Source organism: Monodelphis domestica, chromosome 4, assembly GCF_027887165.1.
Source record: "Monodelphis domestica isolate mMonDom1 chromosome 4, mMonDom1.pri, whole genome shotgun sequence".
Lineage (NCBI taxonomy): Eukaryota > Metazoa > Chordata > Mammalia > Didelphimorphia > Didelphidae > Monodelphis > Monodelphis domestica.
The window spans coordinates 12,767,226-12,791,559 of NC_077230.1; the positions used below are offsets into that span (position 1 = coordinate 12,767,226).

At 40.8% G+C, this 24,334-nt stretch overlaps 1 protein-coding gene across 9 annotated transcripts in view; it reads right to left on the minus strand.

Annotated features, from left to right (window-relative positions):
• ITSN1 (intersectin 1) overlaps window positions 1–24,334 on the minus strand; it is a 308,496-nt gene that overhangs the window by 31,219 nt on the left and 252,943 nt on the right. For all 9 annotated transcript variants that reach the window (XM_056826047.1, XM_056826045.1, XM_056826042.1 and 6 more), the window contains 4 exons: window positions 15,688–15,871; window positions 9,172–9,270; window positions 6,142–6,309; window positions 259–471 (listed from right to left, as the gene is read on the minus strand). In XM_056826047.1, the coding sequence (XP_056682025.1) occupies window positions 259–471; window positions 6,142–6,309; window positions 9,172–9,270; window positions 15,688–15,871 (664 nt within the window). The remainder of the gene's footprint in view (window positions 1–258; window positions 472–6,141; window positions 6,310–9,171; window positions 9,271–15,687; window positions 15,872–24,334) is intronic.

The following is a 24,334-nucleotide window of genomic DNA, read 5'->3' on the forward strand; positions in this document are numbered from 1 at the left end:
AGTTGCTTGCTTTCTTTCTGCTAAAGTTGGAGTGGTTGTGTGCTCTAGATTATTAAGCCTTCCCTTTACGTTGTTGTCCTCACTTCCCTAAAGCCAAATGCCCATAACTTATCATATTATCCTCCTTCCACATTTAAACCCCAAACGCTAGAGAAACATGGGCTTTTCGAAAGAAAGTCCACAGCATTGTTGTTGGTTTGATTAAAACTACAACCAGAACGCAACACTCTACCGAGCTGAAGTTTTAAAAGAACCCACCGTCTTATACATTTTATACTGCAGATTCGATTTGGGGCTGAAGACCTTGTCAGTCCCAGAAGAACCCAAAGGCTTTATTATCTGGGTCAGAAGGAGAAAGTCATTGAAAAGGAAGCCATACAGTTCCTTGTTGCTCTTGGCTTTGTACAATTTCCCACTGTGCAGAAACTTCCGGGGTCCCAAGCAATTGGTGACTGAGTTGAAGACAAGTTGCTGATGAAGAAAAACAAAACACACAGGAGAGAAGATGAAGAACAGGCATCTGTTATTAAGAACACGGGTTGCCATTGGAATTCTGGCCGAAGCTCAAGATGCTTCATTTCTTGGACACAAATCAAGGAATTCTGGGTAAGTATCCAGCAGTGCCTCTCTGAGCTGGACATCCCACCTCCCCACAAGACAAACAATCAATTAAAAAAAAGGGTCTGTGGGAATCCCAACTCACTTTCCCCAAAGATTTATGTTTTCTTTCTTTCCCACCATCCCTCCTCTCTCAACCCACTACTTCCAGCAGTTGAAAACTTTCCAGCCTGAATACTAGCTGTGTGATCCTGAACCAGTCATTAACCTCTGTCTGTTTCCTCCTCTGTGAAATAGAGACAAAGAACAGCAGGTTTAGGGTTGTTGTGAGGATAGAATGAGATAATATTTGTAAAGCACTCTGCAAAACCATAAATTACTACATAAATGCCGTTATTGTTACTACTACAAGATGAACTGTGAGGATTCTTTCATCTCTAATTCCTACAGTTCTCTTCAAACTATTGAAGACAATCTATTACCTCGAACAATGGTTCTCTGAGGGTGGTCCAAAGGCCCTTGGGGGCCCTAAATTCCTTTCATAAATCTAAAAGGTTATTATTTAAACAACAACACTAAGATATTATTTTGTTGTTATGGTCTCTATGACCCTATTTGGGTTTTTTCTTGGCAAAGATTGTGGAGTGATTTGCCATTTCTTTCTCCAACTCATTTTACAGATTCTTAACTGAGACCAACTGGGTAAATGACTTGCCCAGGGTCACACAGCTAGCAAGTGTCTGAGGCCCCTCTGTCCTCAAGGACTTCAAAAAGAAGATAAGACACAAAAGGAAGGGGAACTAGGACAGCTAGGTGGCATGCTGGAGAGAAGATCAGGTCTGGGGTCAGAAGACCTGAGTTCAAATCTCATCTCAGACACTACTTGTGCAACTCTGGGCAAGTCACTTAACCCTATTTGTCTCAGTTTCCTCATCTGTAAAATGAGTTGAAGAAGGAAATGGCAAGCCAGTCTAGGATCTCTGCCAAAAAAAAAAAAAAAACCCAAATGAAGAGTTGGACACAACTAAAATGACTGAACAACAACAACAAAGGAGAATTGGGGTAGGGAGAAGGTACTGATTCAGGGATATGATGGAGAAAATCTGGAGAGCCTAGAGAGGGAGAAAGACACGCCAGGCAACGGTTTTTAAACATGAAGGTTATAGCCATCAATAGGTACTATATTCAGAATTGGAATTGATCATTTAAAATGCTTATTAATTTATTTAAAAAACGAATAATCCTTCCAGTGCCATTATAACCCTAAGGGATAGAAACCTCTGGAAGCTGTTGAGTTCATTTGGCCTCTACGGCTCCTTCCTCTGCCTCTCTTAGTTAACAGCATAGCTTGATTTGAGGCAGGAGTTCCGGTGTTGGTTTACTTTGTTTATTTGTCGGGTTTTTCAAGATCCCTGTTTCTAAGTTACAGGGTTAGGGAATTGTTAACTGACTCCTATTTGTTTTGCAAACCTTTTAGCTTATAGTGAAATATTAAAACGAGTCACTAGGAGCAAACCACTAAAAAAAACACCATCATTTCACTATCGCCCACATTGGACCATTGGAAGGGAAGGGAAAAACCTGACTCCCCCCCCCCCCCCCGCCCCCAGCTCCAACCCATCTACACTGCCTCCAATTTGACTTAATGGCATTTCTGTACACAACACAGCATGAGGAGTCTGGTTAGTACAAGTTCTAATGGTTCTAATGCTGAGAACAAGGGAACATTTCACATTGCCCATACTGCCCTGTGCCCAATTTTCCCCTCCTGACTACAGCCATTGATTCTGCTCCAAAATCTCTGGTTTCCCCTGGTTTCCACCCTTGTTCAGAGAAAGTGGGGGAAGGAAGGGAGGAGAAGAGAAATAGTCTAAACCAGAAACTCAGCCACCTATCAGTCAACTAGCATTTTTGTGAAGCCCTCACCTTGTCTTAGAATGGATACAAGTCTTGGTTCTGACATAAAAGAATGGTAAGGGTCAGGTAATTAGGGTTAAGTGACTTACCTACGAGCGGTAAGGGCTAGGCAATGGGGTTAAGTGACTTGTCCTGAGTCAGGCCGCTAGGAAGTGTCTGAGGCCACATTTGAATCCAAGACTTCCCAGCTCCAAGTCTGGCTCTCTATCCACTGAGCCACCCAGCTGCCCCAGACACGCGGCCTTTTTAAGCCCCTCCAATATGCTCTCCAGGTTAGTATCCCTCTCAGATAGGCTTGCATATTCTTTAGAACTTAAGGGGATAGAGATTTTGTTCTACATGTGGGGCCACTGGAGAGGGTGGCCTGGTTTTCCAGCTTTCAGTGATTCTTGTCTAGAACCCCAAATTCTGGCTGAAGCCACTGAAGGGAAAAGTGATGAAGACAGCGCTTTGGTTCTCGGTTAGGTAGCAGCTAGTCCTCTCAGGTGTGCCTGCCAGATAGAATACTGCAGAGGACTGGAGGGAGTTCAACTGCCCTAGAAAGACTCTCGCCCAGTTTGAAGCCTACACTGCCTCCTGCTCTGGCAAAGAGCACGACCTGGTCCCTCTCCAATCTTAGCCAGCCTCAAGGGAAGGGAGGTGGGACGGGGAAGGCCTGAGGTCTCCAACAACGCTTGGTGCAATACTGGGCACAAAGAAAGTACTTACTACATCCTTGTTTAATGGGCTGTGGTCTAGAGATTGACTCTTGTGTCTTTACCCTTCTACTCCATCCCCGTGAATTAGAAGCTAGCTAGTCTTAGTTCCTAACCAGCAAAGGGAATCTTGGCTCTTGAAGTTCCTTCTTAGGACCCCCCTCCCAGCCCCTGCTTTCAGGATCCTAGCATCTGGAGAAGCCTCTTCTTTATCTAAGCCTCAGCGAAGGACTTCTGCCCTCACTAGAGTTTATGTTTAACCAAGGAAGGTCGATGAGTTTGGTGTTTTTAAGACTGCTCAAAGTTTATTAGTTGTTGTTTTTTAATACAAAAGAAACAACGTTCCGGAGGCTGTTGAAAAGCACAGAGGTGACTTGGATAATTGTTTAAAATGCAGTTTCTCATCTTCACTTTTGGTCTTTCATTTTATTTTCCTATTTTAAAAACCTACAAAACAGCTCCTACATTTAAGCACTCTTCTGAATCTAATGGGGACAAGGGAAAAAAGAAAGATGGGGAAAGATGGAAATGGGCTTTAAGGCCTCAGATTCTGGGAGCAGCAGGGAGACCCAGCATGGGCTTTGCAGAATCCATGGTACACCACTTCCTCGTGGCCTCCTGAGCCAGGTCACAGGTAACTGTGCCGTAAGCCACCTGGGAAATGCCTGAATATTCTGGGGATTTGGGTATGCTGCCAGGAATGGATGAGTCAACTTCCCAAGTTATTTACCAGTGGTCTGGTTGTGATTTTGGAAGACCATCAGAAGGAGGATTACTCTCCTGGAGTAATTGGGCATTCCCACAGGAACTGTTGCCAGAGTGGAATCCAGACATTTTCTGTGACAGTGATGGGTAGCTACCAGTGAAACATCACAAGGGATTGCTGCCATCTTGCTTGATCTTTTTTTATTGTCATGGAAATTTAGGTGGTAGTTTCTGAGTAGCTCCTGCTAAGTGTATAATTGGTGACTTGGTTAAGGGGAAGGAAGCATTCCTTCCTTACGTACAGGAGATTATGGGAGGATACTCCACAACAAATGGTAAATGTGAGAATTCTTTGGGTTTCCCAAAGATCTTTTAATTGCCAAATTGAATGACCTTTTGGCACTCATTCTTCTTGAACTCTTTGAAGCTTCGACAGTATGAAAATCTCCTCCTGGATACTTTCTTCTTTCTAAGTTTTCATAGCACTGATCATCACTGGTCCTCCTCTTAGCTACTTTTTCTGAGTCTCCTTTGCTGGATTTCCATCCATGACATGCCCTCAATCATGGGTGTTCCATAATGCTTTGTCCTGGGCCTTCTTCTCTTCTTGGTGATTCATTAGCTCCCATGGGTTTGATTGTCATTTCTTTGCAGATGATTCTGAGATCTACATATCCAGCTTTAGTCTCTCCCCTGACCTTTTGGACATCTTGAGTTGGATGCTCCAAAAGCATATCAAACTCAATATATTCAATATAGAATTCATTATCTCTTCCCCCAAACTCTCCCCTCTTCCAAACTTCCCTATTATTATTGTCAAGGGTACCACTCTGCTACCATCCGCTCAGTCTTGTAACTATGCAATCTCTGTAAAGACGCCTTACTTGCATTCTGAAAGGAAAATTGTTCGATTGCCTTTATATTATTGATTATAAACAGAGTGATTCCATATAATCCTTTAGATAAGTAACTACAGTTATAAGTTTTAGAAAGAGTTAGGTCCATCTATTAAACTATTTATTTATTTTTATTTATTATTATTATTTAAAATTATTTATAAGATATCCATTTTAGTAATATAATTTTAATTATAGTATTCGAAAACATGTAGCTTGGTATATTAGAATATTATGGCAAGTAACAATATTAAGGAACAACACTTTAGTTCTGTGTAGTGTAAAAGGGAATTCTTAATCCCTTTCTTCTAATTTAACTAGGGACCTGGAAGTCCTTTTACCATAGAGATGTGTAAAGCTATACCAGCCCACAGTGAAAGGAAGTAGAAACCAGAGAGACAGGAAGTGAGGTAAGAAGGGGATATAAAAGGCCAGTGCAAGGACTGAGAGGGGCTTTTGACCTTTTTGGGGGTTGGGAGGTGGTTGGTAGTTGGTGTTTGGGAGATAATTTTGTAGTAATTTTGGCCTTTTCTCGGCTGTCCCCCATGATCTCCTCATCTCTACCTCTGCTTCCCACAAGACTCAACTCAAATGCCCCTTTCTGAAGGAGACCCTTCCCCATCCCCACCTTTTGTTCCTTTACTCTGAGATGACTTCCATTGGCGCTGTTTATGTGTGTATATACAATATAACAACATAGCATAATATAATGTAACATAATATAACATACAGACACATACTTTACATGTGTATGTAGATATAGATACATATCTTCTCCACAGATTTATTTATACATTGTCTCCACAATTAAAATAGCTTCTCGAGGTCAGGGTCTGTTTGTGCATTTCTTGGAATGTCTTTAAATGCCTGGCACATCTAATAATTGCTTGATAGAGGGGCCATCATGGCTGAGTCTCTGCAGTATGCAGTAAGGCTGCTGCTCCTGAGCAGATCAACTGCTTTCCTCCCCACCTCACTAATACTGACATAAATCAAAGAATCCAGGAATTGTCTATCTATGAGGCTCCCTAAAAGTTTATAGAGAAAACAAGCAGGAACAGAGACAAGGGGATAAGAGAAGTGATGACTCCCCCTAATTAGGCGCTCGTGTTGTTCCCCAGTCTCGGGGGGGGGGGGGGCAGATGGGGGAGAAAGATAAAGGAGGTCAGTTTTCCACGGCCAAGGGGAGATTTAGATGTGCACATGTATGAAAGGAGAAGGAGAGAACATGGACAAGAAAGGAGAATGAAGGAGGAGAACAAACTAAAAAGGTGAGTACGATTTGATAGGTGGAAGTTCCTGTTCTTTCCCAGTTCTTATCTTCCTCCTCCTCCCTACAGCCTCCTTCAGCATCCCAAGAGGGCTCCCACCTCAGACAGGCCTTCACACTGTACATGGGCTTGGATCCACTCCAACCGGTCCGAATTCTCCTTCTCACGCACACCTTCGTTGACTTGGGAACACAATTCTTCAGCCTTCTCGAGAGCATGCTTCAAGTGGCTGTAATCAGGGTGGTTTTCAGGAGTGTTTTCTAAAATCTACAAATGAGAAGACAAAAATTAAAAAAACATCCCTTTGTCTTTTCTCCCACTAGGACTGGGCAGATGGACTGCTTGGGCGCTTAACAGAGTGGAAACAGAATTATCTGCTCATAAAGGCTCCGAAGGCTCTTTCATAGTGTTTATCGCCCACACTGACAACATTAAATAGTGTGAATGCTGGCTTTTCACAGGCATCCTGGGAGTCAGGTTGGCGGTGTGACCGTTCCTCTTTAAAGGTGAAGGATCCAAGAGCAGAAGCTCCCCCAAGGAGAGGCGGAGATGAAGAGTTAAATCTTTTTAAATGTAAATTTTTAACCCCTCATCCTAGAGTACCATTGCAGGGGAATGCCACTAGTAATAGTCTAAGTGATCTTGTCACAAACACTGAGCTAGAGGGAGTGATCCCAGGTGTTTTAGCCCCTGAACACTGTAAATGTATCCTTAACTAATTGGATGTATCTTTATGTTCATTCCAGCAGAGGTGATATAGTGGTACAACTAGGCAGTGGAATGGGAGAAAGTGCTGGACCTGGAGTCAGGAAGACCTGAGTTCAAATCTGCCTTCAGACACATATTAGCTGTGTGACGGTGGGCAAGTCACTTAAATTCTGCCTGCCTCCGTTTCCTCATCTGTAAAATATAGATGATAAGAGGATCTACTTTGCAGGATAGCTGTAATGATCAAGTGAGATAACTTTTGTCAGTATATTACAAACCTTCAGTTACTACATAAATGCTCATTCTTATCCTCTTTAGCAGCCTCAAAGTTGATTCAATACCATAAATTAACAAATAAAGCATGGAATAATAATAAAATTTTATTTTTAATTTAATTTTATTTTTCAATTAGCAAGCCTTTATTTCCTCTGCTTCTCAATTCTCCTCCCTTTAGAAGCCAGAATATCTTTGAACTCCATATAGAGGTGACAGGAGGTGGAGCCATAATGGAAAGAGTAGCATGAGCACTGGAGTCAGCAAACCTGGATTCGACACTCTCTGACTGGATGGCTCCTCCTTGAACCTCTACTTAAGAAGGCATGTAGGCCCCTGGGCCCCATGTACCTTCCCCCTTTCCCTTCTTTTCTAGTTCCTTCTATATCTTGTCTTCACCCATTAAAATGTAAGCTGCTAGCTGAGAGGTCCTGGGTTCAAATTTGACATCCATTACTTCCTTAGCTGTCTGAACCTGGGCAAGTCACTTGAACTCAACTGCCTACCCTATGCCACTCTTCTGTCTTAGAATGGATACAAAAAATTGAAATGGTTGGATTAGATCAGATGTGTCAGATTTGTAGCTACAAAACTCAAATGTGACTAAAACCATTTAAAACATAATTAGAAAATGCTTAAAAATAAATAAAAATCCAATAGGATTTTTAAAAAATAGAATGGATACAAAGACAAAAGGTAAGAGTTAAAAAGAAAAAAATGCAAGCTGCTTAAGGGCAGAGACTGTCTTTCTTTTTGCTTGTATTTGTACTTCCAGCATCATCCTCAGGACTTAATAAATACTTTTGACTGACTGGTCTTGGGCAAGTCAGTTATCCATCTTCAAATCTCACCTCAGTTCAAATCCTACCTCAGTTTCTTCCTCTGTAAAATGAGGGGATTAAACTAAACAGACTCTGAAGAACCTTCTAGCTCCAGCTCTAGGAGCTTATGAATCTAATATGGAAGAAGAAGAGTTGCTGGGTATTCAATTAAGGACAGAGGAGACAACCTTGGCCCTGAATTCTCAACAGAAAAATTCTCTCCATCCCAGAGAAGGATGCTAAGGCGAGAGAGGGGATATATATTATGTGTTGGCACACATACATCGTGTCTACACCTCTCAAGGGTAAGTATATTCCACACTGGACAAGTAACTTCAAATTTTTCTGTTAGGATTAAACTATTCAACTCCTTATTAAGAATGTGCAAAACAACAGGCCCAAAGCTTCTCTTTTCTTAAAAAGAGCTCTGCTTTCGAAAAGGGCCTTCTGCTCTTGGCGTTCCTGTACCCATCTGTAGTATTTTATTATTAGCTTTCCATTATTTCCATTAGCTTTCCAGAATCACAACCAGGGAAATAGCTTTTGCTAAATCATTGGCAGATCAAGCAGCTGGACCAATTAAAATGCCTTTTCTTAAAAATGGCCCCTTCTCCCAACAACGAAACAACACTAGAAAAACGGAGGGAATGCTCTAATTAAGTAGTTTGTGTTCAAAAGAGGATGATCTTGGAACTTGGAAGTGGAAAAAATTAATGTTGAAAAATACCTATAGGGGGCAGTAGGAGGACATAATGTTTTGGCATGACTTTCCATGTATAATGGGTATTCCATTTCTTGCCCTCTTGGTGGGTGAGAGAAGGGATTGAGGGAGAGAATTTGGGACTGAAAATAAAAATTGAAAAAAAAAAGAAAAACACATAAAAAGGAGAGGAAGTTTTCTCTCTAGGATATGCCTTATTGTTCCAAAGTTCAAGTACCCATTTCCCCATCATTATTTGTCTGATCCCTTCAAAGGAATGTGTAATTAGAATTTTGTACCACAGGACTTCATTTCCCAGAATTCCTCTCTCATATCCATGTTATGTCCTTATGTTTTGTAGATAAAAATTTGTGTAACCCTGCCTTTTTTTCCCCTCTCTCTCTCTTCTCTTCTCCCACTTTCCTGGTCAAGGAAACTGCTCTTTATCCAGATTCTTTACTTTTCCTCTAGTTCAAGTGATTATTAATAAATCTTATAAAATATAATACCTGTCAGAGTCATTGGATATTAATTTTGATCTTATACCAGCAGAACAAATAGTAATAATCCTGGATTGAAACAATAACAAGACAGATACTTACATTTTTAATAATTAGAAGTACTTACATTTTTAATAATTAGTGGGTATCTTGTTACCCGTTGCATAGGCTTCAATATAAAACTAGAGAGTGGCATCCCTTTACATCGAGGATCCATAGCTAATCTCTGAAATAAGAGTTTGTAAAAAAGAAAGAAAGATTATACTTGAGAAATATGTAGTTTTCGCTTTCAAAAAGCTAATAACTAAAGGGAATGACCTCCTAATCACCAAATATTGTGGCTATTTTTTGTCTTTAACTTTCCTGACCTCTGTGCAACATTTGAAATGTTTGACCCTTCCTATTCTTCTCTGCTGCTTTCAGAAAACCATATTCTTTTGGTTTTCTTCCCACCTTTCTAACTACTCCATCTCTGTCTCCTTCACTAGCTCTTTGTCCTCTTCCCAACTACTAAGGGTAGGTGTTTCTCAAAGTCCTGTCTCTCTCAACACTACTCTAATTCAGGCCTCTAGGTGGCACAGTGACTAGTGTTCGACCTTGAGTCAGCAAGTTCAAATCCCACCTCAGATACTTAGAGTTGGGCAACCCCGAGCAAATCACTTAAACTGTTTGATTCCGTTTCCTCAATGGTAAAAGGGGGATAATAGCAGCATCTACCTTATAGGGTTGTTGTGAAGATCACAAGACATAATGTAAGTGTTTAGCCTAGTGCCTGGCATATAGAAGGTATTACATAAATGCTTATTCCCTTCCCTTTCCTGAATGCAATCCCAATCAGTTCACTGACCTCTGTTTTTGCAGAAGACTCCTAAATCTATATTTCCAGGCTTAACCTCTGAGATCTCCAACTGTCTAAATCCAAGTGGATTTCCAATGTGCAACTCTAAATTTGAGCTTATTCTCTTTTCCTTTAAATGTGCTTCTCTTTCTGACTTCACTATTTCATGTTATGCTCCTAAATTTGAATTCGTCTTTGAGTCTTCCCTATCCTGTACCTATACCAACTGTGGGTATCCCCGTAAGACTCTGCCCTACGACCTCTTCTCTTCTCAATTGTGATTTTTTTTTAAACCCTTACCTTCCACCTTAGAATCAATATTGTGTATTGGTTCCAATACAGAAGAGTGAAAAGGGCAAGGCAGTAGGGATTAAGTGACTTGCCTAGGGTCATACAACAAAAAAAGTGTCTGAGGTCAGATTTGAACCCAGGACCTCCCATCTCTAGCCCTGGCTTTCAACCCACTGTGCTACCCATCTGCCCCCTCAATTGTGATCTTATCAGCCTCTATGGATTAAATTATCCTCTCCATGCAAATGATGCTTTGATTTATAGATCTAGTCTTGGTCTTGTTCCTGAATAATACTCCTATATCATCAGCTGCCTTTTGGACATTTCATAATTAACTCAAACTCGACATGGCCACCAAAACTGCACTCATTTTATTCCCCCTCCTAACACTTCCTCTTTTCCTATTATTGTTGAAGTCATCCTCCCAATCATCCTTGATTCTTCACCTTTAACCACCCACAAATCCAAGCCATTGCCAAATTTTGTTTTTTCTACCTTCACGATAACGTTCACACATGAATCTCTCATCACTCACACACAGCTACTGCTTTAATTTGTGATTTCATCATATATGATTATTGCAATAGCTTTTTTTGAACCCTTACCTTTTGTCTAGAATCAATACTAGGTATTGGTTCCAAAGCAGAACAGTAAGGGTTAGGCAATGGGAGTTAAGTGACTTGCCCAGGGTCACACGGCTAGGAAGTGTCTGAGGCCAGCTTTGAACTTAGGACTTCCCATTTCCAAGCCTGGCTCTCAACACTCTGAGCCATCCAGCAACCCCTGCAAAATCTTTCTTTCTAATTGGTCTCCCTACTTCATTTCTCCCCCCAATTCAATCTATTATCCACTCGGTTGACCAAAATGATTTTCCTAAAGTATAGGACCTGACCACATCTCCCTTCTAGTCAGTAAACTCCAGGGGCTCCCTTTTACCTCCAGGATCAAATACAGTTTTCTGTTGGGCATTTATAGCCCTTCCTGAGCTGAACCGCTTCTACTTCTAGGACTCTGTACACTTTACTCCCTGTATATTCTCTACAACCAGCTCCAGGGACCTACACAGGCTTTTGCATATTTGTCTTTCCTTTTAGAGTGTAAGCTTCTTGAGGGCAGGGACTATTTTTACCTTTCTTTGCATAATACTTAGCGCAGAATAAGCATCTAACAAATGTTTGTTGATTGACTGCCTACACTTCTGAAAACCAATGTATTATCAACAATTGTTTCTGCATCCATCCCCTTTCGTGGAGATTTAAGGATAGATTCCTAGGGCATTCTCCTAGAGGTCTCCCTCTACCCACAATTATGTTTTAGGTCTGGCCATTCAACCAGTTGGCCTCCACCTAACTGCACTATTGTTTATTTCTCCAGCTTGTCCACTAAGAGAGAATGAGAGACTAAATCAAGGAATATAGTGTCTCAGGTATCCCCTCTGTCAAAAAAAAGGGGGGGGATGAGGTTAGTCTATTATGACCTGTTCTTTTTTTAAATTTATCTTTATTTTATTCCAATAACAAATGTACACATAAGTTTTCCAATGCTATATAATTCATACTGTCTTCTTCCCCTCTTCCTTCCCTCCTCTCGGAGTTGACGAGCAATTCCACCGAGCTAGACGTATATTATCCCTATAACCTGTTCTTGATAAAGTCATCTCACATCTTTGTGATGAGCAATTTTGGTTCGATCCATTAAGTGGTAAAAGAGATAGAATAGTGAGAACTGGATTCAGAAAGACCCAAGTTCAAATTCTGCCTCAGACACTAGCTGTGTGACCCTGGGTAAGTTATTTGACTTCTTAGATTCAGTCCTCTCATCTGTAAAATGGATTTGGTGGCCTGCTTCTAAGGTCTCTTCCAGTTTTAAAGCTATAAAAATAGAATCCCATGCCTGCTTTGTGCCTTGCAGGGTGCACATGATTGGGAATGAAGCAATCTTTACTTTCAAGGCATTTACTAGGAAAAGCAAAATATGTCTAGATAAGTAAATGTGATATGCATTAAAAAAGAAATAAAAAATAAATTGGAAGATGATGGGGATGGGGCTTATAATTGCAGGAATCAAGAGATGCTGCATATAGAACATGGTCCGAAGCTTAAAAGGAGCTAGAGGCTCCAGAATGCAAAGTTGAAGAGGGAAAAGTTTCTGGACAAAAGTCACAGAGATGGCAGAAGTAACATCCTGGACAGAGAGAGTCAAAGAGGCCGGAAATCGATAATTGTAACTTTAAATATCAAACATGAGAGCAGTGAAGTGGTATAATGAGTAAGGGGGCTCAACCTGGCCCTGAGTTCAAATAACCACCTCATACCCTCACTAGCTGTGGGATACCAGGCAAGTCACTCAACCTCTGTTTGCCTCAGTTTCCTCATCTGTAAATTGAGGATGATGATCAGCACCTACCTTACAGGTTGTCAGGATGAGATGAATAATATACAAAGAGTATTTCACTATCTCTAGCTGCTTAGTTTGGGCTTTGAATCCATACTGGTTATCCTTGTTCTGTCCTACAAAGTCCCAAATATTATTCTCCTTGCTCAAAGAAAAGAATAAGATAAATAACTGTCTTTTCTGTATAATCATCATCCTATCCATCCCAAGAAGCAAGTGATCCTGTCTTTCCCTTTATCCTTCTTCCCTCTTCTCCTCACCTCTCATCCTCTCAAACACAGCTAAATTTAGTTATCAAGTTGAACAAGTTTGGGGAAGAGCTCAGTAATATCCTGGACACATACCGTGGGAAAGCAGCAGAAACCTATTGTGAAGGCCAAGCTGCCCCAGCACTCCTCAGTGGGGAGTCACTGGCCACAGATGCTCCTTTCTCTGACCCTTACTGTCACCTTCCTCTCCCTCCCTCCCTCTCTCTCTCTCTTTCTCTCTCTCTCTCTCTCTCCCTTCCTCCCTCTCTCTGTCTGTCTCTGTCTCTGTCTCTCTCTCTGTCTCTCTCTTTCTCTCCCTCCGTCTCCGTCTCCGTCTCTCTCTCTCTCTCTCTCTCTCCCTCTCTCTCTCTCTCTCTCTCTCTCTGTCTCAGTCTCTCTCTCTCTCTCTCTCTCTCTCTCTCTCTCTCTCTCTCTCTCTCTCTCTCTCTCTCTCTCTCTCTCTCTCTCTCTCTCTCTCTCTCTCTCTCTCTCCCTCCCTCCCTCCCTCTCTCTGTCTCTCTCTCTGTCTCGGTCTCTGTCTCTGTCTCTCTCTCTCCATTTCCTTTATAGCCACACATCATTCCTTGTTACACTAAAAGAAAAAACAAAACTTCTTAAAAACCTAACTAACTAGATGGATGTTCCTTGAGCCTACTCTTACAAAGAACTTTATTGAATTAATTTATAATAATTTTAAACCCTAACCTTCCATCTTGGAATCAATGCTGCTTATTGGTTCTAAAACAGAGCAGTAAGGACTAAGCAATGGGGGTTAAGGGACTTGCCCAGGGTCACACAGCTAGGAAATATCTGAGGCCAGGTTTGAGCCCAAGTCCCTGGTTCTGGGTCTCTATCCACAGAGCCACCTCACTGCCCCCTTGAATTGATTTAAAACTTGCGATCTTCCTTGTTGGCAGTTTGGTATACAATAAATAGTACATCCAACCCAGGAAGAAGGTAACTGTCCTCGGCAGCTGGCATCACATCAAAGAACAAGCATTTCTCCGATGACTCAAACTAGAGGCATCTCAGAAGTGACCAGGGCAGACCTAGAGTCTACAGTGCCCACATGGGGTCAGTGTTTTCAGCCACCATGCAGAAGGGATGGGAAAAGAGAAAAATCACTCGGCAGTTCCCCAGAGCTTCTTGCTGTACAGTTTCTTCCAATTGCTTTCAAGAAAGCCAGTGTTTTAGCACTGACGGTCAAATTGAAGCTTATTTGAAAATCCCTTCCTAATCTTATTAGACGTAATATTAGGGTGTCCGATTCCTTGTCTCCTTTTTTATAATCCCAGAAATGAGTGTTAGCACAGTAGACATTGCTGTAGACAGTAAACATATGTCTTATGACACATCTTAATACAAATCAACATTGATTGAGCACCTACTATCAGCTAGGCATTAATACATGTAATTGTGTATTAACAATGCACAGAACTGGGGGACAGCTGAGTGGCTCAGTGGATTGAAAGCCAGGGCAAAAGATGGGAGATCCTGGGTTCAAATCTGGCCTCAGACACTTCTTAGCTGTGTGACCCTGGGCAAGTCATTTGACCCCTTTTGTCTACCCATTGCCATACTTCTGCCTTGGAACCAATACCCAGTATTGACTCTAAGATGGAAGATAATAAAAACCAATACTTCTAACTGTCCTTATGAAATCTTCAATCTATTTAAATAAGGAGGAGAGAAAAAGCACACAATTAAGTATAATACAAACTAGAAACCCTCATTTTTTTGCCCTAGAACCCAGTACTGTCAATGATTGTGACTACTTCAACCCCATGTAGGTATAATTATCCTCATTTTGCAGATGAGAAAATAGAGGCTGAATAAGGTAAAGGGACTTGTCCACGGCATGCTAGGTCCAGAGTTCTTTTCTCGGGCAGGACATCTGTCCAGAGCAGAGAAACGCAGGACCTTGTCCAAGGGAGGCTTCCTGGGCAAGTCCCTTAACCCCCATTGCCTAGCCCTTAACACTCTTCTGTCTAGGAACCAATACACAGTCTTGATTCCAAGACAAAAGGTAAGGATTTAAATATATATATTTAAAATAAAAAAACTATTTAAAAAATAAAGGTTTGCTTATTTATTTAGCAATACCCAATTACCTTATTCCAATTCTACTACTACAGTAGCCAGGTGGCACAGTGGACAGAGTGCTGGTATCAGATATCAATAATATCTGAGTTCAAATCTGGCCTTACTTACTAGCTGTGTGACCCTGGGCAAGTCACTAAAACCCCTATTTGCCTCATTTCTAAAATGGGAATAGGGATAGCACTTATTTTCCCATGGTTATTGTGAGGATCAAATGAGAGAATGCTTAGAAAAAGCCCTTACTACAGTGTCTGGCACACAGTAAGCACTACATAAATGTTCCTAGTTATTATCATTTACACATTTCTGAAACAAGAAGTCCAGCTGGAGCCAGAATGACAGCCAAGAAGAAGCATTCTCTAGGTCTAAGGGCAGCCAGTTTTCTGAAGGTCCCCCGGCTTAGCTCTGCACTGTAGACCCTCATGACATTTCAAACTGTGTTCAAATGTATTTTAATCCTTTCCACACTTCTAAACCACTTCTATAACTATCTCGTTGGCGTAGCCTAGGGAATTGGTAGTTCATTTTAATATCAGCGGACCAAAACAAAATTATAAACTAAATTAGTCATCACTCCCAATTTGTTTATCATTGGCAGAGCCAAATAGAAGTTGCCTTCTGGGTAATTAATTGGGTAACTTCTCTCCATAATTATAATAGCTAATTGGTACTATTGGGCAGAAACATGAGGATTCTGAAAACAGCCGACAACTAGGAATGAATGAGACAAACTCTGAAGGAGACCTCAGTATGTGTTCACTCAACTCCTTACTTTGACAAAATCCTTGAACTCGGGGACTTCATCCGTCTTCTGCTGGATGAGGGCTGCCCCGTTTAGCTGGCAGCTACAGAACCGGATGTAAGGCTGCATGTGGGGCAACTGGGCAGTCAAGATGTCGCCGATCATCTTCACGGGCATCCTCTCACCAGACATCTTCTTTCGAACTCTCAGGGCTCTGCAGCAGAAAGAGAAGTTAGTTCTCTTTTCACACAGCGACTGTCAGGGTGTTTGGGAATCGGTTTCTGGTCCTCGGAAGGAAACGATATTTCATAGAAACCCAAGTCACCAGCTACTCTCAGTAACACAATGATCCAGGACAATTCTGAGGGGCTTATGACAAAGAATGGCATCCACCTCCAGAGAAAGAGCTGTGGGATGGAGTCAGATGTAGACCAAAGCATATGATTTTTCACTTTAGTTTATTTGGGTTTTTATTTGGGGGTTTGGGTTTCATATGATTATGAATGAACAATGAAAAATGAACAATATAGCAATGTTTTGCATCATCATATATGTATAGCCCAGATCAAATTGCTTGCCAGCTCCTGGAGGAGGAAGAAAAGGGAATGAGGGAGATAATTTGGAAGGAAAACGTATGTGGAAATCTGTTATTCCATGTAATTGGTAAAAGAAAATCTCTTTATAATAAGAAACACAAGTCACTAATAAGCTTATTTAGGAGACATAGAAAGAAAGAAAATGAATCTGATCAAGCTGGATTCAGATCATCAGTTATACCCGCTAGGAGGTAAAACTACCTTTTGAAATCTATTTTTTTTTTTAATCTTAGTGAGGAATAGATTTATTTTTTTTTCTTGTGTGGTTCAGGTGAGCCTACCCAGACCATCATTTTCCATTTGTGAAAAATCTTTTATGGATTATTTGTGACAAAAACACCAGCTTAGTTTAGCCCGTCTAAGCTACCTCTATAACTATCTCGTTGGTGTATCTCAGGGAATTAGTAGTTCACTTTAATATCAGTGGAGCAAAACAAAATTATGAAATAAATTAGTTGTCACTCCCAATTTTTTTATCATTGACAGAGCTAAATATAAATTGCTTCATGGGTAATTGTGCAACTTCTCTCCATCATTATAATAGCTAATTGGTGGTATTGGGCAGAAACACGAGGATTCTGAAAATAGCCTACAAATATGATAATAAATTCAAGCTGTGTCCTAGAAACTAAGAGGTGATGGTGGCATAAGGAAGATGTGTTGGCTTTGGAAAACATCTGTTTGAATTTTAAGGGCCATATTACACAAGGATCTCTCCCATGAATACCTTTGTAGGACATCTAAGATTTAAATGTGAAATATAACATCATAACTTGGAAAATGGGTAGTTTCTAAATGGCAAGGATTCAAATGCCGTGTGGGGTCAGGATCACAATATTTGAGACCCTGAGAGTTACGCATGCCCAGTAAAGAAAACATATAGCAGAGTTCCTCCCAAGGAGCAGGTATTTAGTAAACATTTGTTGAATGAATAAACGCAGTATATAGAATGCGACTATCAACATTTTCTCTGGACTTAAAGAAAAAGTGATAGGATTTTTGAGATATAGAGGGAAAATGTTGGTAAAAATTAAAGACTCATCTCCTTTTCCTATTCACTAAACAAGGTATGAAATACTAGGGATTAGAAGGAAGAAAGGAAAGAACTTGCCTTGTTCTGCCTACTTGTGTTCCTATTTGACAACACTGATGATGAAATTCATGGCTTGTTCATAAATCTAGGTTTCACTCTAAGGTTCTGTTTTAAAGGGAATTACACAAAAGACTCCCAAGGAGTTGACCAGAGAAATGTTCAACAGAGAGAAGAGAAGGTCTTTTTAGCAATATTAATACTTTCCTCTTACAGGAGACCCCACGTAACATATTACTTTAAATTAGTTCTCTTGGAGGTGGAGCTTCATAGAAGTAGGCGTGGGATTGTGGGATTCTTGGGTAGGCATTTTCTCTGAAATAAAACCTGTCATATAGACAGTTTTATTAGCATCAGTTCTTGCAGAGATGCTGATGGTCTCTCCTGGGTTTTGTGGGGTTTTTTGTTTGTTTGTTTGCTTGTTTGGTGGAGATCCAAGAATGAACCAAATTCTAATGTTCCCACCGGTGGGAACCTGAGTCACTGGAATTTTAGAAAGAAAACTCAAAGACTGAGTCTAGAGTTGCATTTAGGTAAATGGGTTCCCAGTTGACTTAAGCGTTTTAAGTTATCAGCACAGATAAGAACACTACTGGGCCTTTTAGGATAATATATACTAGGAGGTGCCCGTTATATGAAAGATAAGTGGTTATTATGGCACCTCAAAAATACGCCATGGAAGATTTAAGAAAGGGGCTCTAGAACCTTTGGACTTTCCATAATTGTTTATTCAAGGGATACAATATTTCTCAGATGGTCTCCTGAGCTGCTTAAGGACCTCTAAGGATAACATGGCAACCCATCAGAATAGTTTTGGGTTATGGTAGATCTGAGAGGAGACAACAGACTAGGGCAGGTGCTTCAGGAGTAGTATTGATTGGCATGGGCCGCTTATCCCTTGAAATAAGAAGTATCTTGGTGCCTTCAGAAAGAGATGTTGTGAGCTATCAAACAAACAGACAATGGCAAGCTGTAGGAATAAAACTAACAACATTTACTTGGGAATTATCTTGGAGAAGAATGCTATATTCTCCAATATTTGGGAATGTGCTTGTGGGTGACATCGTTTCTAACAGGAATCACTCCTATCTTTTAAAAATATGAATTCTGAATGCAAATGAACCTCTGGTGCAAATGGTGCCATCAAATGAGATGATGCAAAGCTTCTATAGATAGAAAAAAACAAGATATCTGTGAGATAAACAAAGACATCTGTGTGGTGCCTTGGCAAGAGTACTAGATTTAGAAGCAGAAGTCCTGGGTTTGAATATTGTTTTTGCCTCTTAAAAACTGTACAACTTTGGATAAATCACTTAACCCCTCTACGCCTTAGTTTCCTTAGCTGTAAAATGAAAGAATTATGCACAGGTAAGATCCTTTCCAGTTTTAAACTATGATCCTATGAAATCCAATGGGTCATCCAACAGACAGCTTTAAGCTGTCTGCTGTACTATGATCTTCAGCAAAATTATACTTCTGTATCAGCCAGAGAATAAATATTTGACTGGGGAATAGAAGTGGATTGAATGTAGGGGGAAAAATGAAGAAAGCAAAAGGGGAATTTTTTAACTTAAAAGAGCCATAGGTTTGAGGCAAGATCGTACCATTCACTGAAGGTAGAAGATGTAGTCTATAGTCTTCTGGCTGCTTAGTCAAAATGCTGGTCCTAAAGTCACTTAAATAGTACCTGGAATGTATTATCCCTACTATCCTACTTCAGTCTCCTCCTCTAAAGTTCTCTTTCAAGGGTAGAATTAGCTGGCATTCTGGCTTACAAAGATTAGACCAGGAAATGAGGAATCCTTGTGACCTTCAGTCTGATTTCATCTAGGTTTTAGAATGATCTTGTTCTGGTCACTGTACCTACAATCCCAAGGAAGGTTTTTCCTTTGATGAGCTGCTGCGGCTATTCCATATAAAATGATGAAAACTCAAGAGTTGGAAGGGAACTTGGAGGTGATCTTATTCAAAGCACAACTGAACAGTTATACCCTCTATAATATTCCAATCAGTCATCTTCCATACTCTACCTGATAAAAAACTCACTACCTTCTTAGAAATCATGCTACATCATACACGCTACATCACCCCGTTGTAAAGATCGCTAATTAGTAACCTTGGATTTTATATATATAAATATATGATATGTGTATATTATATACTTATATAATATATAACTTGTTGTGCATTTTATATATAAACACATTGATGTACACATCGCTATACATATATACACTCAAACATATGTATATATATACACAGATGTACATGTACACATACAGATGTATGTATCTACACATATATCCCCATATATGTGTATATATGTGAAGACTTAAAGATTAAAGCGATAGAAGAGCTATGAACTGTGCTTAATAAATTAATCAACAGTCCAAAGGGAAGTAGATAATAGATAAAAATACTCTGAAGTCTACAGAACGATCGAATGTGACCTCTAAAGCCCCCTATTCTCCTCCATCTCTGTGACTATCCCCTAGTGCAAGCCCTTAACCCTTAACACTTCCCACCTGTACTACTGCAATAGGCTTCTGGTTGGTGTCCCCAGCTTATGTCTCCTGGATCTAAGACAGCCACCAAAGAGGTCTTTGACCATGACATCTGACCATGTTAACCTCTACCTCCACCCCACTCCCCCATTCAATATACTTTGTTGTTGTTCAGTCATTTTAAGCCATGTTGGACTCTCAAGACCCCATTTTGGGGTTTTCTTGGCAAAGACATTGGAGTGGTTTACCATTTCCTTTTCTGGCTCATTTTACAGATGAGAAAATTGAGGCCAGCAGGGTAAGTGATTTGTCCAGGTTGATACAGCTAGTAAGTGTCTGTGGTTGGATTTGAACTCATGAAGATGAGTCTTCCTAACTCCAGACCTGACGTTCTTATCCACTGCACCAACTAGCTGCTTTATAATTCCTTATTCCATAGGATAAAAATGTAATATTATATTAAAAAATCTATTTGGTGCTCAAAGCCTTTTCTAATCTTCCCCCAACCCTACCTTTTTTTCAGTCTTCTCACATCTTTCTCATCCCCGTGTAAGGTGAGACCAGCCTCTTGGCTGTTCCTTGAAGAAGACATTGGGATCTCCTGGTTCTGGGAAGCTAATGTCTCCCATACCTGCAACTCTCTCCCTTCTCATTGCCTCTTGGCTTCCTCCAAATGCCAGCGCCTTTTTTTAATTGGCTGGCACTTAGCTCCATGAAAGGACATGGTAAACACAATAAACCTCGCTGACTTGGCTTGGTTTAAGATTGTTTTAATAGGGACCTCGGGTTAGGGAAAGTAGAACATTGAGAATTCGAGGTGGGAGTCACTATCCTTAGGATCAGTTCCAATAAAGGAGGTAAGGGTTGTTTTTTAAGACAGAGACAAACTTTATATCATTTTGTCTAAGGCTAAAAAACTCCTGCCTCAATTTGGCATCACTGCAACTAGAATTGGGACTCAGAAATACTCGCTTTCTGACTGGAGGCAGTGAGTCTGTTGGACAGTTCCTAGTATAACCAGGAGGGAATCCATTAATATTTCCTTGTAGCCCAAGTTCTTATTGGACTACCGAGACGTACCTACAGGGCCAGATCTATTCCAAACACAGATCTACTGAAATATCTCCACCTTAATTCCTTTGTTTTGCCAACAAAGCAGGAAGCTCCGAAATCCTATGATTTCTCTGAGCTTTGGTATTGGGAGGCACCAAACATCCCCCAAAATGCCTGAGAAGCCATCGGTCTGGAATGGAATTTGACAAAGAATAATCTCCCATTCCATTTTACAAAAAGAACTGAAAGAAAGCAAGAGGTCTCAGGGAAGGAAGGTGAAGCAATGGTCACATGGCAGGTAGTCTGCCCATCCAACTTTCCAGCTGTCTCTGCCTCCTGCTTCCCTGCAGTCATAAAACAAGCTGGCATAAGGAGTTGACCTTCAACCATTGTTCTGATCTTTGGTACAGCAGAAGTGCTAGGCTGAAAGCTGGAATGGAAAAAGGAGACCTTCAGAGGTCACGAGTGTGCTGGAGCCAGCTTTCACAGACTCTCCACTGTTACATTTTCAGTATAAACATGGACACTTTGGAATCAGCAAATGCCACAAATCGAGGTTGGATTTATTGTTTTGTTGATTGTTTAGACAAGAACGTGATGGGGAAAATGTTAATAATGCTGATTAGATTTACAAATGTGTTCCAGCGTAAGTGAGAAATTCTGCCAGGTGAAAAGTCAGGGAATGGAACAAAACCGTGATTTTTCCTCTAAGAATGATGTTTGGAGTTAGGGGATAGTGCTTTTTTCTGCTTGATCCTTCCCTTCCACCTTAGAATCAATGCTGTGTATTGGGTTGTAAGGCAGAAGAGTGGTAAGGGCTAGGCAATGGGGTTAAGTGACTAGCCCAGGGTCACACAGCTAGAGGATATTTCATAAAATATTGCCCCAATGTACTTTCTCTTTTCCTAGTTACTACAATCATATGACTGAGGCCTATGTCCCAGTCCCTGAAACACTTAGATCCCTAAAAAATGTATAACCCAATCCCATGTCTATTTTGAATGAATTATTGATATATGAATAAAGGGATAAAAGATGGGAATTTTGGAATTAGGGCTAAATTTACAATAACTTACTTGACACATTTGTTTTTAGCTAAAATTTCCCCATTGCAGTCAATGCAGATACTTATTGTATTTTCCAGAAAAAAAATCTGTAATTGATTTACTGGGGGTAAAATATAGGAAGACAACATTTAAAAAATCATCTCCTTCCACCCCTTATCCACCTTTTCAATTGCTATTAACACAATACTTCGGTTCCATAGATCATAAGTCAAAATCTTCAGTGGTTTCCTATTGGCCACTGAGTCAAGTTCAAATTCTTCAACCTAGTATTTAAACCTACCATCTGGCATCACTGTATTGTCTGACATTCTCTCAAATTGCTCTTCTTCATACACCTAACCCTTTGCTAAACTGAACAATGCTTTGTTGTCTACCAAAACACACACCGCATTTGCATCTCCCTACCTTTGCCTAGAATGTTTCCTACACCAGGAACCCACCCTCCCTCTCTTCACCTGTCAAATTCCTACCCATCCTTTAAAGACTGGTTCAGATGTTACTTTGTAAGGGTACCCTTCATGATTTGCCAAGGCTGGTGTGCCACCTTTCTGCTTAGACCTTATTAAACATATTTGTGAACACACAAAGTCTAGTGAGCGAGAGACAGAGACAGAGACAGAGACTGAGACAGAAAGAGAGAGAGAGAGAGAGAGAGAGAGAGAGAGAGAGAGAGAGAGAGAGAGAGAGAGAGAGAGAGAGAGAGAGACTGAGACAGAAAGAGAGAGAGAGAGAGAGAGAGAGAGAGAGAGAGAGAGAGAGAGAGAGAGAGAGAGAGAGAGAGAGAGAGGCTGAGAGACAGAGAGACAGAGAGACAGAGAGACAGGGACAGAGAGAGAGAGAGAGAGAGACTGAGACAGAGACAGAGACAGAGAGAGAGAGAGACTGAGAGACAGACAGAGAGACTGAGACAGAGACAGACAGACAGAGAGAGAGAGACTGAGAGACAGAGAGAGAGCCTGAGACAGAGACAGAGAGACAGAGAAAGAGAGAGAGAGAGAGACTGAGAGAGACAGAGAGACTGAGAGACAGAGAGAGAGACTGAGACAGAGACAAACAGACAGAGAGAGAGAGACTGAGAGACAGAGAGAGAGACTGAGACAGAGACAGAGAGACAGAGAAAGAGAGAGAGAGACAGAGAGACAGAGAGAGACAGAGAGACTGAGAGACAGAGAGAGAGACTGAGACAGAGACAAACAGACAGAGAGAGAGAGACTGAGAGACAGAGAGAGAGACTGAGACAGAGACAGAGAGACAGAGAGAGAGAGAGAGAGAGAGAGAGAGAGAGAGAGAGAGAGAGAGAGAGAGAGAGAGAGAGAGAGAGAGAGAGACTGAGAGAGAGTGTCTTTGGACTTGCTTCAGGTCTCTTCAGGCTCCCTGACCTTTGGGAATTTCTGGTTTCTGGTTCTTCCCTCTTTGAGGGAGAAGACAGAGAAAATGAAGCCCAGTTCAGGTCGCTGAAGGTAAGATAGTAGATAGGTAGAGGTGAAGTTTGAAACCACATCTTCTGGCTCCAAACCTACACTGTACTTCACTGCTTTAAGGCTGTATTTCTTATCATCCTACGTGGTTGCTACTGCAGAGGAAGGATAGTTTTATTGCAATGGAGATGATTACACCCAAACCCAAATTTTATTACTTCTCATTGATTTTGAGACTTTGGATAGATTGTAAAACCTCAGAATTGCATTTGTTCCCATCATCCCTCTATCCCCAACCACACACACACACACACACACACACACACACACACACACACACACAAGAGACAGACAGACAGACCCACACCCATTACTCCAATTTCTCTCAGTGAGTTTGGGGACTGTTAGTAAGATGACAGAAAAGAAAACAGAGAAACTGATTTTAGGAAAGGACCAGATTGCTATATCACAATAGAAGCCCTATTTAACACTAGTATGAGGGGCAGGAGGAAAACATCTCTGGCTATAAGTTATGTTATATTTGGCTTTTTTTGAACGGAGTTTTTGCAGTCTGGAGGACGACAATCCTACTTTTGTTCTATGCAAATTCTTGTAATAATGAGTCATGTTTTGCTGGAGTTCTGCCATGCATAGAAGTCAAAAGTTTAGGACACTGGAAGAGGCTTTAGAGACCATTCAGTACTACCACTTCACTTTATCAATAAGAAAATAGAGGATCAAAAATTCATATGAAATGCCAATAATAACAATGTTTATGAAGATGGTCCCAGAAGTCTTCATGCAGTGTTAAGCTACTAAGCTTGTGCTCTATAGTTTCCAAAATACGTGTAAGGTAGGTAGTATTAGCATTATTTTACAAAAAAGAAAACTAGTCTCAGGGAAGTTCACTGACTTGCCCACACAGACTCCATAGTCACTAAGTAACCAA